The sequence below is a fragment of the Neopelma chrysocephalum genome, unplaced genomic scaffold (assembly GCF_003984885.1).
Source record: "Neopelma chrysocephalum unplaced genomic scaffold, ASM398488v2 Primary Assembly neopelma1_44, whole genome shotgun sequence".
In the NCBI taxonomy this organism is placed as follows: Eukaryota; Metazoa; Chordata; class Aves; order Passeriformes; family Pipridae; genus Neopelma; species Neopelma chrysocephalum.
Window position 1 is genome coordinate 23,694,809 of NW_020897703.1, and position 13,629 is coordinate 23,708,437.

Genomic DNA, 13,629 nt, shown 5'->3' on the forward strand with positions numbered 1-13,629 from the left:
TGCCCTTTATCAGTTTCTTGGGTGAAGCAAATACAACTTTTTTTTTTTCCCAGTTCAGAATATGCCGCAAACTTCAATGGAAAAAATCCTAATAGAAGTAAATAGTTGATAAATATTAAAATTTGTAGTAAGAAAACTTGTTGTGTTTTTTGCTTTGAGGTAATTAGATACTTTTAACCAGTTATGTGCCTTTTATATTTTCAAGGGACTATGTAAGCAATTTTGAAATTTTGTAATAGGGTTTTTATGCATCATTGTTGCTTTAATGAAACTTTCATCAACATCACAATCCAGTAATGGAAGCTGCTCAGAGCGTGCCTGATGTTAATAGGCACTGTCAAAGTTATTCTGAAAATGATGACTGACTTTGATGGGGCTCCCCTCTGAACCAGTCTGTCTTACAGATTCTGATAGCATTAGATAGGTTTCTGAAAAAAAAAAAAACAGGAGAAAAAATCAATTTGTATTCAAGCAGAGTGGTTTAAGAGAGGCTAATGCTGATGTCCTGTCATCACTGATACGATGGAAAACAGTGTGGGTTCACCAGCTGATGGTGTGACAGACAGCACATTTTTCTATTTTCTGTGGAGTAATTGCAAAATTGCAAAAACAAATACAAGTGACTGGAGCCACGAAAAGCAAAGCTGCTGCTGAAAGATGTATGTTTCAAACAGCTTTAGCACTTAATGTAGACAGCACTAGCTGTTGCTGGACAAGGGGGCAGAATGACATCTGGGGATCTTTGTCACTGTCATGCACCCTTTCTCCAGGTCACCTCCCTTCTGCTGGAGACTAGGCAGGGTGGCAGTCTCTGTCATTGGAGGATGTCATGATGCAGAGCTGGTTCTCTAGGATTGGTACTAGGAGTTGGATGTGGCACAGAGCAGCTATCCCACATGACAGTCTGTCTTGTTGCTTGAGTTACAGAAAAAAAATACACCACAGGAAATTTTGGTCAAGTACATTACAAAGTTCTCAGTTCCTCAAAAGTAGCTCTTTAATGAAGCTGAGGTTCAGGTAGCCGAATATTTTGAATATTCAGCAAGTGTTATATTGGAAGACTGCATTCAGACTTGTTCCCCCTTTGCAATCTACAACATGGCTATTTAATGTCCATGCAAAATTCCTTTTTATTTTATTTTACAGATGTTGAATTGGCTCTCACATGGATAGCATCAGATGCCAAGATGATACAAGATAGACTAGGATAAGAATATGGCATTCTTAAGAGAGAAAAAAAGTTGTCAGGAAGACGATAGCATACAGAGAAAAATAACCAATGTGTAGAAGAGATGAAAGTTTGGGAGTTGTTTTTCTTTGCATTAAAAAATAAATCTGACACAAATGATATTGAAAGCAGAGGATATGTTCATGTGATGAAAATGTGTTATTCAAGAAGAAGATGTGTGAAAAAGAAGAGTGCAAAAAAATACTGGCTGGTGTGCTGTGCGTGGATCATCTAGGGGAGTAAAACAGTGTAAGCTGCAAACCTCTGAATGTTTTGGAGAGTAATCGAATTTCTTTCTCTCCCTCTTGGCTTTCGTAACTGCTATCAAATTGCCACTGCATGCCAAGGAACTGGTACTGATCAGGATCAATTTTACGTAAATTGTTTGGGATTGGAGGGAGCCACATTTTGTGGTTACACAGATACCCCATGGGATAACTGACCTTGGAATCACCATAAAATCTCTTCACTTTAAAATATCACTGTTGCAGAGTCCAAAGTATATTTTCTGGTTTTCATCCAAAATTGAAATATTTTTGAGGAAAATTTGGATGTCTCTTAGCAAAGATTTCACATTTGCTTTCAGTGTCGGTGAGTGGGGAAAGTTGTTGGCTAAACCCCTGTTTAGCTGTATATGTTGAAGATGGTGACACAGTTTTGACTGTTTCACCTTCTCTGAATACTAAAGGTTAAATAACTTTAATTGAGAGGAAAAGCAAACATGTTGACTATTTAGAGCAGAATATTATATTATATTGTCTCTGGTTTTTGCCTGTTCAACTTGTCAAAATTTTCCACTCTTGCAACTGTACCCATCTAATTTCCAGAGCTCTCCCTGCTTTCACCAAAACAAAGAGAAATAAAACAGGGTTTCTTTTTATTTTTTTTTAAAGTTCAGTTCAAGAGGCATGAAGCTCTGATTTTATTCTTGAAATATGCTTTTCATCATTTGAATTAGTGCTTATTATTCCTAACCTACACTGTGGCTAAGGAGGTTGCCCATGCCAGTGCACGGAAGAATTCCTTGTGGAAATGAGAAACACATGAGCCCAGCATGTTACAGAAATCTTTGAACCATGTGGAGAGACTGGCTTTTTCTATCATCACAGTGCTAAGGCAGTAACATATCAGCCACTGGAAATTCAGTGGCAGGGCTGGATACCTTTCTTGATTTTCGTGGCTCACTCCTCTGTCAGACCTTTGCTATTTTTCTTGATGGGCAGAATATAGAAGGTGTCATTTACTGTACTGGCTAATCTTGGTGTGATTTCTAATATAACCTGCAGCTAATTGCAATGTTTTATCTTCACAGCAATTTCCGATTCTTGATGATTGCTTTAGCCTATGCTATACCACTGGGTGTTTTCTCTGGCTGGTCTGGTGTTCTGGATTTGATATTAACGCCTGTTCACGTAAGCCAAGTAAGTATCTCCTGACTGATAATCAGCAGCCATTTTGTAAATGGCACGTTTTTATTTTGCAATAGCATACAGTTTTATCAGGTTTTTATGTTTAAGCAGCTATTAATACATATGGACCACTTTTCTCCTTGAAATTTTAAACAAAATAAACCATAGCTTTGGCATCCCAAACTGTCACAATTCTCCCTTCTGACTCTCCATCAGTGGTGAGTGTTTTCAGAACTGTGCACACCTCTTGACAAGAAGGAAGAGGCAGGTAAACAAACTGTAGTGTTGTTGGCTGCTGCACCTTTAGGGAAAGAAAATAATGTGTGCCTGGTGGAAAAGATGAAGTGGGGAGAAGATGATTTCTAAGCTTTTGATAGAGTATTATAAAAAAACAGAGGACATTACTCAGATTCTATAAAGAGAGGTCACATTTAGGGCATAGACTACTTAGTCATACTTCCTTGTAGTGAATTTATTTCCTTTCCTAGAAAAAGCATTGCACTTCAGATTGTTGTCAAGGGCTGTTGTTAGCAGTTTGCAGCTCCTGCACACCATTTGTTTTGAAAGTAACATCGTCTTATTTTCTCAGCTTTAATGCATTTCTCTCTTTTGTTTTGTTTTGTTTTTTCCTGTCAGGTAGATGCAGGCTGGATTGGATTTTGGTCTATAGTTGGAGGTTGCGTTGTTGGCATAGCAATGGCAAGGTAGGAATAATTACAGGTCCTTCTTCATTTCTTCAACTGTGATTGTCATTTAGCTTATCTTCTTAGTAACATAACTTGTTTTCTCTCTTCTTCTGGAAACTTGAAATGGAAAATGCTTCTGGGGTTATGATGTGTTTCTTGTAGAGGAATAATTTGTACCGGGTTAGTGGTTGTTGGGGATTGAGAATTCCACATGCATATACCTGAATTTGGCAAGTCAGACTGTTACTCCTGGCAGGGGCTTCCTGTATGCTGCTTTTAAACACAGCTCTTGTGAATTCAGCTGCCTGGTATAAAGGAGAACCTGTTGTAGCACATTTGGAAGGCACTGAAGAAATTAATGTCTGTCTCCTTCCATCAACACTTTTGGGCATACTGATTCCCAAAGGGATATAGGGAATGTAGTACAGGCAGCATACCCACCATAATGTTATGCTCCTCCACAGAGAAATTAGTCTGGGCCCATTTTGGCCAAGTTGCTGGGTTCCTGTATAGCCTATTTTCTGCTGTACTCCTATGGACTACAGTATAGGTGAATCTATGCATTTTTATAAATCCAGACACAGCTTGCTCTGGCCATCATGAATGATGATGACATGGGGAGAGGAACAGCAAAGCATGGATTGCCCTTCCGAAAGGTTGCTGCTTTTTCTGCATTGAGGTTCTCTTCAGAAGAAGAGATGGGGGGAGGAAGAAAAAATCTTTCAGGAGATACTTGAGCAATGAGTTTATAAAACTGTCTAAAACCAATCACACATTCCCCTTGCATTGTGATACCTGAGCATTGTCCTGGCTTCTCTGTGTCCACTCTTTAGACTCCAGTTCTGCAATGAATTTAGCACAAGTGCAGAGATCTTTAATGGTTGCTGTCATTGCAGGATTATGGACACAGGGAGGGATCTTTTTAGGACAGAAATTGAAACTCTCTTTTTTTCACTTGCTATTTCATGTGCTTCATCAGAGTACACAATGCATAAAGAAATGTGAGGTTTCTCATCCTGGCGTTTTGCAGGCTGCCTAGCAACTGTGACGAGGAGAGGAAAAAACTCCTGACCTAGGGAAAAGAAACAAGCGCTTCTCTCCCATCCACTCCAGATGCAGGCCAAAGGACTCTAGCCAAACAAAGTTCATGCCCTGACTTCCTCTAAAAAGAGTTGCTTTTGATTAGCTAAACTCAGATAACAAGGTTTTCTCCGTAAGAGATGCTGAAAACCAACTGTTGCAAATGACACAAATGCATTAGGTTGCATGCTGAAGCACAAGTAGTGTGCTAGTTTAATCTTTTCCATCATGAATTAATCTCTAGTATATTTGCAACATTTCAGTAGTAGAGGGGCACCCTTAGCAGCTCACTTAACTTTTTTAGGAGAGAGTCTGCTGACTCAATGCCAACATGCAAATCTCAGTCTTTATGGTAGATTAATTTATTTAATATATTGCCTGGGTTAAGTTTCAGGAAACGCTGACAGTCACTTTAACTGCTTCAAACCTTTGATTTCAAACCTGGTTGAACACCCATATTTTGTAGCATTCAGTAAATTTAGGAAATACCAGCAGTCTGTCTCCAAATATGTCTTTCTAACTTGGGCATTGCACAGTTCAAATGGGAGGGTTCGTATACAGAAAGGGAGGGAGGAGGTGATTTGTCACTCCTGATGGATGACTCTCCCTCCTAGGCCTATTCAGCATTTATCTGTGTAGGGTTGAATCAATGACGAGTCTGACTGTAATCTGCTAAAAGTTGTAATTAGGAAAATTAAGTAATGATTCTTGTCAAAGCTGACAAGTTGATGTATTTCAGTGTCAGAACTGTGATTTGCCAAGCAAGCAGCTCTCTCCCTTAACCACCTCTTAAGAAGCTGTTAGTTTTGGGGTGGGGGTTTTTTCATTGGTTTTATTTTCCTGCTAATTTATCAAAGCAAAATTGGTGCAGTTTAGGCATTTGCTCTTTCCATTTTTGTCAATGCAGATTCTATCATTTAGAACTCTTAGCAACCTGAGAGCAATGCCCTGGAACATTAGGTCCTGCACATCACAGTAGGTGTTAAATCATCTATATATAAAGTAATGCCCAGTTTGGAAATTTGTTTCTCTATCTCATTTTCAAAGTGGTGCAAGTTTTCCTCAGCATTATACATAAATCCTCCTGATCTCCACCCACTGCTGTCCTGATAGCTGTGAAGTTACATGTTTAGCTAATTTGTGTGATGAATTTTTATAATTGAAAAGCCTGGCCTTTTGGGCAGCTGACAGGTGCTGTACCCTTTGCTGGCAGCTTTCAAATGCTACTGGTTTGAAGAAAAGCAGTGTCAAAGAGCAACATTTGTGTCATTGCGTGGAAGTATAAATCTATTCCCTTTCCTCGGATTTTTAAGATATTTTCCCCCCCATTAGCCAATGATCGCAGATATTTTTGAGATTTTGTCCTCTGTGGCTCAGTTTTTCTTCCCACTTCTAACCTGCAGTGTAGTCAAAGTGCTGAAACTTTATGGCATGGTGATAATTTCCTTAGCAACAGACAGTGTTGTCAGCAACGCAGGTTTGTGATTTTAACTGTAGGATACAGCCTTGGGCTGGATCTCCTGGGATGCTGGAGACTAGTACCAGCAGTAGGCTCAGAGGTCTGTGTCTGGGTAAGTATACACCTTATGTCCTCTTGTGCCTACTGTTTTAGCAGCTGCAGACATCCCCTTACATGCTAGATGATGAAGAAGGATCAAAACAGAACAGAGGGGTTTGAAAGCAGATACCCAGGTCAGAGGATAAAAATAATTTTTTAATTGAAACAAGTATTCTGAAGAGTTGACTAGATTGACAGTCTTTATTCTCCTGTAACGAGACAAGAAGCAGAAGTCCCTCAATTAGCAAGTTCAGGCTAGGTTCTTATGTTATTTTTTTCCCATTATTTCTATTGCTGGCTGAATTCAGTAGCTGCATAAACCTTTACCTTTTGGGGGACATTTGACCCTTTCGGAGTCCTATGATGTCTGAGAGCTCCTTGGAGCACACTGCTACCCAAACCAGGATCTTTGTGTCAAAAAGAGTTGCAGCTGCTCAGTAAAGGTAGATATTTTCTCCACTGAACTGTTGTGAATGGTTTAAATGCGTATCATCCTCCCATCTCCACATATCCCTGGTGGTAGGATAGAGATAGAGGATCCCTTAGAGATTACCTGCAGGCCTGTTTTCTGTGAATGTCCCTCCCAGAAGGCTGATAGTTCTCACACTATGTTTCATTAGATAGGATCTACATCACTGCACTTGCCTGTAAGGCAAGAGAATAATGATGTTGTCTGCCAGCAGGCAAGACAGGGAGTCTCTGTGGAAGAAGCTGAAAGCTTACACTTCGAGGTGCTTCTGCAAAGCTTTTAAAATTGCTGATTTTGACCTTAGTGATCCCAAAGAATAATTAAAGAAACTGCCAAACCAGTGAGATGATCCTGATTGCTGGATTGGATTGTCAGAAGAAAAGCAACAGTAGCAGCTGACCTCTGCTATTGGAGTTGAATGCATAAGCCACTTCAACACTGCAGTCATAAACTTTTAAGATGATATGCAGCATTGATCTCCCTCTACTGCTTATTGAATTACTGACTGCTAAATTCAATGTGGAATTAAGCACAGGGAGAATCAAAACAAGAGGAAAGAAGTTGGTTTGGGAGGGTGAGCAGTGTTTGATTGCATTACTCCTACATCTCTTATGGTATATGTGGAGCTGAGGTTCCTAGTTTTCAAAATGTTGGTAGCATTGTCTCTTTTATCAATTAAGCTATAGGGCATCTGCTTGTAAAGTGATCTTTGTCAGGGCAGAGAAGGCAGTTAGCTGATGGATGGACAAATTTCATCACGGATCGACCTAGGTGGATTATGCTGCCATTAGCCTAATCTAGGTAGGAGGCTGTGAGGGTAGAAGATATGCTTGAGACATACATACCTAAACTATCCATCCCAAAGTCACATCTCCTAAGCAGGAGATTATGGAAAATTACTTGTGAATAAATGACATGGGCTTTTCTAATATATCTTTTTTAGTAGCTAGGTTGAAATCCCTTTTGAAAAGAGCAATTGCACTGATAATTATGCTATGCAAGCACTGGTCAAATGCATCCCCATCTCCTTGAAAGAAAAAGAAAAAAAATGAAAAAAGCAATTGTACCATCAGGTGGTATAACAGCCAGAATACCCAAGGGCTTGTGGGACTGTGCTCCCCAGACTGTCAACGGGGTATGTGTAGGAGAGGAGTGACACCAAGCTCTTGGTTTCTGGAACATTTCAACTCAAAACAGCCACTGGCAGAGTGACCCCCTGTATAAAGAGTTCCTCCTTTGCCTAAGCCACCAAGAGCTTCATCACCAGCACATCCAAGGGCTCAGAAGCTGTTCCTTGTCATCTTCAACTTGGGATTCTGGTATTTGGAGTTTTGTCATTTCCCACAGAAATGAATCTGGACACTTAACTATGTCTTGAATGAAACACAGCAGCCTCCTCATATGCTAATGGAGTTCTGTGTCTGCCAAGGGAGACTGGCAAACCCTGACAAAGCAGCGATGGAAGTAGTGGTGTGATATTGTGTCCAACAAATGCAGAAGGAAAAAAAAAACAAACCATTCCTCTATACCAAGTGTTTTCATTTGATGCCTTGAGAATTGTTCTGGTTTGGTTGTTATTTCCTGACAGCTAAAAAATCTGTGGCTCTTCAGCTTGACAGCTAGAAATATCACCATTCTATAAAAACGCCTTTTTTTTCTATTCCTGAAAATGAGAAACAACTTTCAGATTCTTTTTATAGTCTCCAAAATGTTTAAGGGGAATATACTGAATTAATTGTCAGGCATTGCATTTAAATAATATGAAAATCAGCATTTGTACTGCTCTGATCTGTGCTTTTATTTCAGGTTTGCAGATTTTATCAGGGGCATGCTGAAGTTTATACTGCTGCTGCTTTTATCTGGAGCAACATTAGCATCAACCTGGTTTACTCTCACCTGTCTAACTAGTGTCACTCATCTGCCTTTAACCACAGGTATCGACAATGATTTTAATTCCTATTATTTATAATTGATATTGCAGACAAGTATTTGCAGTCTTACTGTCTTATAACCTGGTTTGTTATCTTTAGTAATACAGTAGTTCTATTAAGACAAAAAAAAAATGTTTAGAAAACCTATTGAATCAGAAATATTTTTACCAGCTTTGAATGACTTCATAACAAAGTTAAAAACTTAAAAAGCCCAATAATAAGAACCCAGAATACACATTTGAATTTGATTTGGGGATAAAGTGTTTTTCTTCTTTGAGTCTTTTGAAATAACTGAGGTGAGAAATAAATCAAGAAAAATCAGATGAATGGGTGTAGTGTTGCATATAAGAAACAGTGTTATGTCTGGGAGTTTAGGGGATTGAAACCTATATTAGTTATTGGAAACATGTGGTACATTTCAAACCAAGGTGACCCATAGTATTTTCAGCCATCTAAATCTGTCCCTGCGCAGTGCTGTCCTCTTTTTTTTGCACCTGCATGCAGGTTCAGGGAACTCTTCCAGCCCAAAATTAACTCAGCCTGTGCCTCAAAAAGACGGGAAAAAAAGCTGTTGGCAGGAGTGGGGAAAAAGCTCAGAGGTCTACTTAGGCTGCCAGCGAGCTGTACCCTTAGTTGAAAATTAGTGCTGCTTAGTTCTTAAAAATCTGTCCTTCACCTTATCTGCACCAAAGGACTGATCCACCTGTAATTCCAAGACCTTCAACAGAGTAATGAGTTACAGTAAAACCTAAGCCATTGAGATTTAAAAATATATTTATTTAATAAAGAATTCTGTAAATCCATTTTAAATAAAGTACGGTCTTTGTTATAGGCAACTTATGCATTATAGGAGAAATGAAAACTTTTTTTCCCCATTTTTAATTAAAGAGTTTGGTGTGGAGAGTATATAGAATGCTGTTTTACTCAAATTAACTTTGATTTTCAGTGAGTGTCCTTGGTGCATTGCAAATGTCACAACTATAAACTAAAGTGGGTACAGCAAATTGAAATACATGATCAATTCAGGAGCAACACCATCTGGATGGATAGGTCCAATTTGTGCTTTATCTTGAAATTTCAATGTTTTCAAAAAAATTCTGCTTAAATAAAACATAATTTAATCAATAAACAAATGAAATTTCATGATGGCTGTTGTCATACCAAATGACTACACTTTTCCATCAAATCTAAAATAAATGCAATAAAAGCTTTATTCTTGTGCTTGCCTGCTTCGTCACTACAAGCCTGCAGTAATGTAAATTTTTACAGTAACTCTATCCTCTGAATTGATGCAACAAGCCAAATACATAAATGTCTCTTCAAGTCTATGCATAAGAATGAAGTGGAAAGGTTTCAAGAGGTGAAAGTCATTACGTATGTGCTCACCAGTACTCCAAAATAAAACTGATGGAGCTCTCTCTGATTTTGCTTTATTTTTTTTGTAAAGAATTCAGCATGCGACATGGGTTCTATAAGAATTTTTACTTGTTTATAGCATGTACGTGCATTGCAGTGTTTTTTTTGGAAAGGTGATCCACTGTTAGGACATGAAAGTATGTAAGGTATTTGAGGTTTGATATACAGTATCCTAAACTAGCATCCCTTGATAAAAATCTGGGGATTGGGTTGTTCTTTTCATGCAGCTATTATTTCTCTTAAAATGGATGATTCCTTAGATTAAGTTGTAATTATATTTTAGAGTTTTATGTCAGTAGTGTTCTTATATATGTCTCTGTAAATATTGAACCCTTTCCTTTAAAACAAAAGCTTGTTTTGAATAGAAGTGCCAGCAATGTGGTGCATTCCTCAAAAAAAAAAGTCAATCAAAAGCATCAGTCTAATGTGCAAGCACCAAATAAGATCTCTTTTTTCTTATATTTAAATTTCATAGATAGGTGCTGGGGGAAGGTTCATATCAGGCTCTTCTCATTAAAGTTCATATAAAAGAGATGTAATGTGCCTGTTCAATTTAGCTTCTTGTACACAGAAAAGCAGTGGTATATCTTTATGAAATATGCTGTTATGGATGAAAACACACAAGCTATTTAAGCTAATTTATAGGCCTTCATGCTAGATTATTCCTCAATGTAATGATGCAATATGATGATGACCTCTGCATTCACAGTAATTGGGAGAAACGGTACATTTGAATTGATTTGGATGAACTTCTTTTTTTCTTCTCCTTTTAATTAAAAGTTTGAGATGTAGAGTATATCAGAGTACAAACACAGGAGGTCAAATGCAGGCCGTGGGCTGGCAGCTTTGGGAAGTGATTTGTGGTAGCTGGTAAAGGTGGAAGTCACTCTGCATCCTCAGTGGACTAATGTTGACAGTGGGCTGCCGGGTAGTTATCCTCTGTGTGTTTTTGTAGAGGTGGAAGATGTGCAAAACAAAAGCAGCAGTCATTGTGGAGTTTTTTCCTCATTAATTTTTTTCATTTTTTCCCTCATTTTTTCTTCTTTTTTCTTCCCTTCTTTTTTCTTTTCCTCATAGTTTTCTTTTTATCTCTAGTTTCTTTTTTGTTTTGTTTTTTTTTGTTTGTTTGTTTGTTTTTGGTTTTGTTTTTGTTTTTTGGGTTTTTTTTGGTGTTTTTTTTTTTCAGAAGAGGTCCATGTAATGCTTTGTGTCCCAGAGACACTTTTCAGGCAGCACTGAACACCTGCTGCAAAGCAGGGATTGTTGTGTTACTGAGGGCAGCAGGGTTTGATGTTGATAGAAGGTTAAAAGGCTCCTCCACTTCTTCCTGCCCTGTGGCAAAGAGCACAAGTGTTGGGCTTGGCAGTGCTGAGCCAGTGATGGATCTCAGTCCACACTTTCAGCCTCATTCAAATGCTGAGGCAGACCAAGCAGGGTTCAAAACTGATATGGAAACTTGTGGGGGTGTATATTTGATCTTTTCCAAGTATCTAGCTCCCATTTTGGGAGGGACTTCCCCCTCCTCTCGAGGCCTGCCTCCAGCATTGTTCTCTTGAACAAGTCAGACTTTGCCCTACAAAACCATATGCATTGCCATCTTCAGCAGTACCTGGAAACTGCTAAAATATCCACATGATCTGACAGACTGCTGGTACCATTAAAAGGGAGCTCTTCCATGGGTCAGGAAAGGCATTTTGATGAGGAGGCAAGACACTTCATGGGAGCCCTTGTATTGGCCCAGGTGTTATGGCAGGAAGCTTCACCACAGAGGTGAACAATCATCTGCCACATCTCACCTGACAGCTGCTTGATCCATGAATAAAGTTTGCATAGGCAGACCTTGATAGGGGTTTCCCCAAATCCAGAACCAGTCTTTCCTTTACCATGTGGATATTGGGTGAGTCCCCAATACCCAGCTCATTTCCCTCTTTTGAAAACCCTCTGCCCGTCTCCCACCTGGTCTCCAGAGCAAGCACTTAGGTGGGTACATTTACATGGAAGCAGACTTTTTAAATGCTAAAAAGATGAGAGTTTGGCCAATTATACATCCTAAAGGGAAGGGAAGAAAATCTCTAAAGATTTGTTTTTAAAACACAAACAAACTAACCCTTCTCTTTTAATCGGTATTCTTTGTAGCAGTTGTAGTAGTGTCTGGTTTAAATATTGGGGGAGGAAATGTATTTGAAAAAACGGTCACAGCAAAATGTATTTTCCTGACCTTGCTCGTATAATATTTGCCTAATTCCTTGTAAATAGGCACGACATCATTTAAAGATATTTCCTACAAAATGTAATTACACAGAATGGAGACCTTTAATGCAGACATGAAAAATCAATGACTGCATTTGAGAGTTTTTTTTAAACTATACTGTTTAGCATTGTTTGTATTGAGTAATGCCTACATTGTTTTGCATTTGCATAGTATGCTCCATTTTTCCTCCAGCCATGGAGGAAGACAAGTTTTCTGTCAGTTGTTGACTTCTTAATGTATCTCCAAAAGATTTTATAAAAAGTATATTCAGAGTCATATACATGAACTGTAATTACTAGTGTGGGGAAAAAAGAAAGCAAGGCAATAATGATACAGTGCCATCATAGCTACTGTATCATCTGTCTAAAACACCTCTCATCAGCTAATCACAGCTCTCCAAAAACCTTGATTCTGGAATTGGTTTATATTTTAAGCAAGCCTGAATTTTATTTTAAGAAATTTTAATTTTAATGTATATTATTTGCATTTCAGTTTCAAAGACAATTTTGTGTACACATCGAGCATTGAAATAGTTTTCTCCATTGAAGTCCCAGCACAGCTGCTGATCTGTTTTTCTGTGCCAAGTTCATTGTTAGTTTGCTTTGTACTGAACTTCATTATGTGAATTTATGTACAATGGGATACTTTGACCCAAAATAATTGTGTAAGGCATTGTAATGCCAGTTTCGGTATCTTGCCACTTTGTATTGCTGGTAGTATCTCTGGTTACAAATACTAGCATTTTCCAAAAATTGATATGCAATGCCAGTTGCTCGCAGCTCAGATTGAATGTTTTCAGCATAGCATGTCAAGAATATTCTAATATTTATGAGCACATTCAGCAGAATTTTGCTTTACAAAATCTTTTCTAGTGCTGCATGGCAGACACTGAATATGGTGGCAACTCCATGAGTTGATGACTATATTTAGGTTAGGCAGCCTACACTTTTATTTTCAGGTTCAACAGATTGAACATTATAAACACATCTGTCTCTCTGTCCTCATCTACAAAGCACAGTATTGAAAAAGAGAGATGTTAATAATTTAATACTGATTGGTTTATTATTTCAATTTAATTTCTTTACTATAAACAAGATGTGCTTCGTAAGTATAAGGCAGGGGGACCCAGAGGATAAAACAGTGGCCTGAAAACACTGACCTGCTTATGGCTGCGGGCAAATCATTACCCCCACTCCTGTTGTGCTTTTCCCGCTCATAGGATGGGAGTAATGACCTTTGTTCTGCAGTCAGGTTCTATAACTCCACAGGTAGTGCCTAAAGAAGAACTGATTTAGGGGGCTTATTTGAACACAGTTTTAAAAACAGTGTTAAACAGTATACAATGCTTGAAATTTAGGAGGAGCATTTCAGGGATGAATATCTATGAATCTGGCCACCTTAAATATCCATTGATAGCAAACCTCAAATATTGTGTAATTTCCAGCCCCCTCCTTTATATCTTGAGGCTTACTCAGTATTTTCTTTACTTCTTAGTTCTCCAAACTGAATGCTCTGCTTTCGAAGAGAATTCCACTTGCTTTTCTCATGAGAAGTATATAGAACAAATCAAATTTGATCAGATTTTTGGTTACTTTCAAAAC

At 38.4% G+C, this 13,629-nt stretch overlaps 1 protein-coding gene across 1 annotated transcript in view; it reads left to right on the top strand.

The window, feature by feature from the left end:
- Positions 1 to 13,629, top strand: part of SLC49A4 (solute carrier family 49 member 4) — a 70,317-nt gene that overhangs the window by 40,769 nt on the left and 15,919 nt on the right. The window contains exons 5-7 of the mRNA XM_027678989.1: positions 2,541 to 2,649; positions 3,274 to 3,341; positions 8,237 to 8,364. Coding sequence (XP_027534790.1) covers positions 2,541 to 2,649; positions 3,274 to 3,341; positions 8,237 to 8,364 — 305 coding nt within the window. The remainder of the gene's footprint in view (positions 1 to 2,540; positions 2,650 to 3,273; positions 3,342 to 8,236; positions 8,365 to 13,629) is intronic.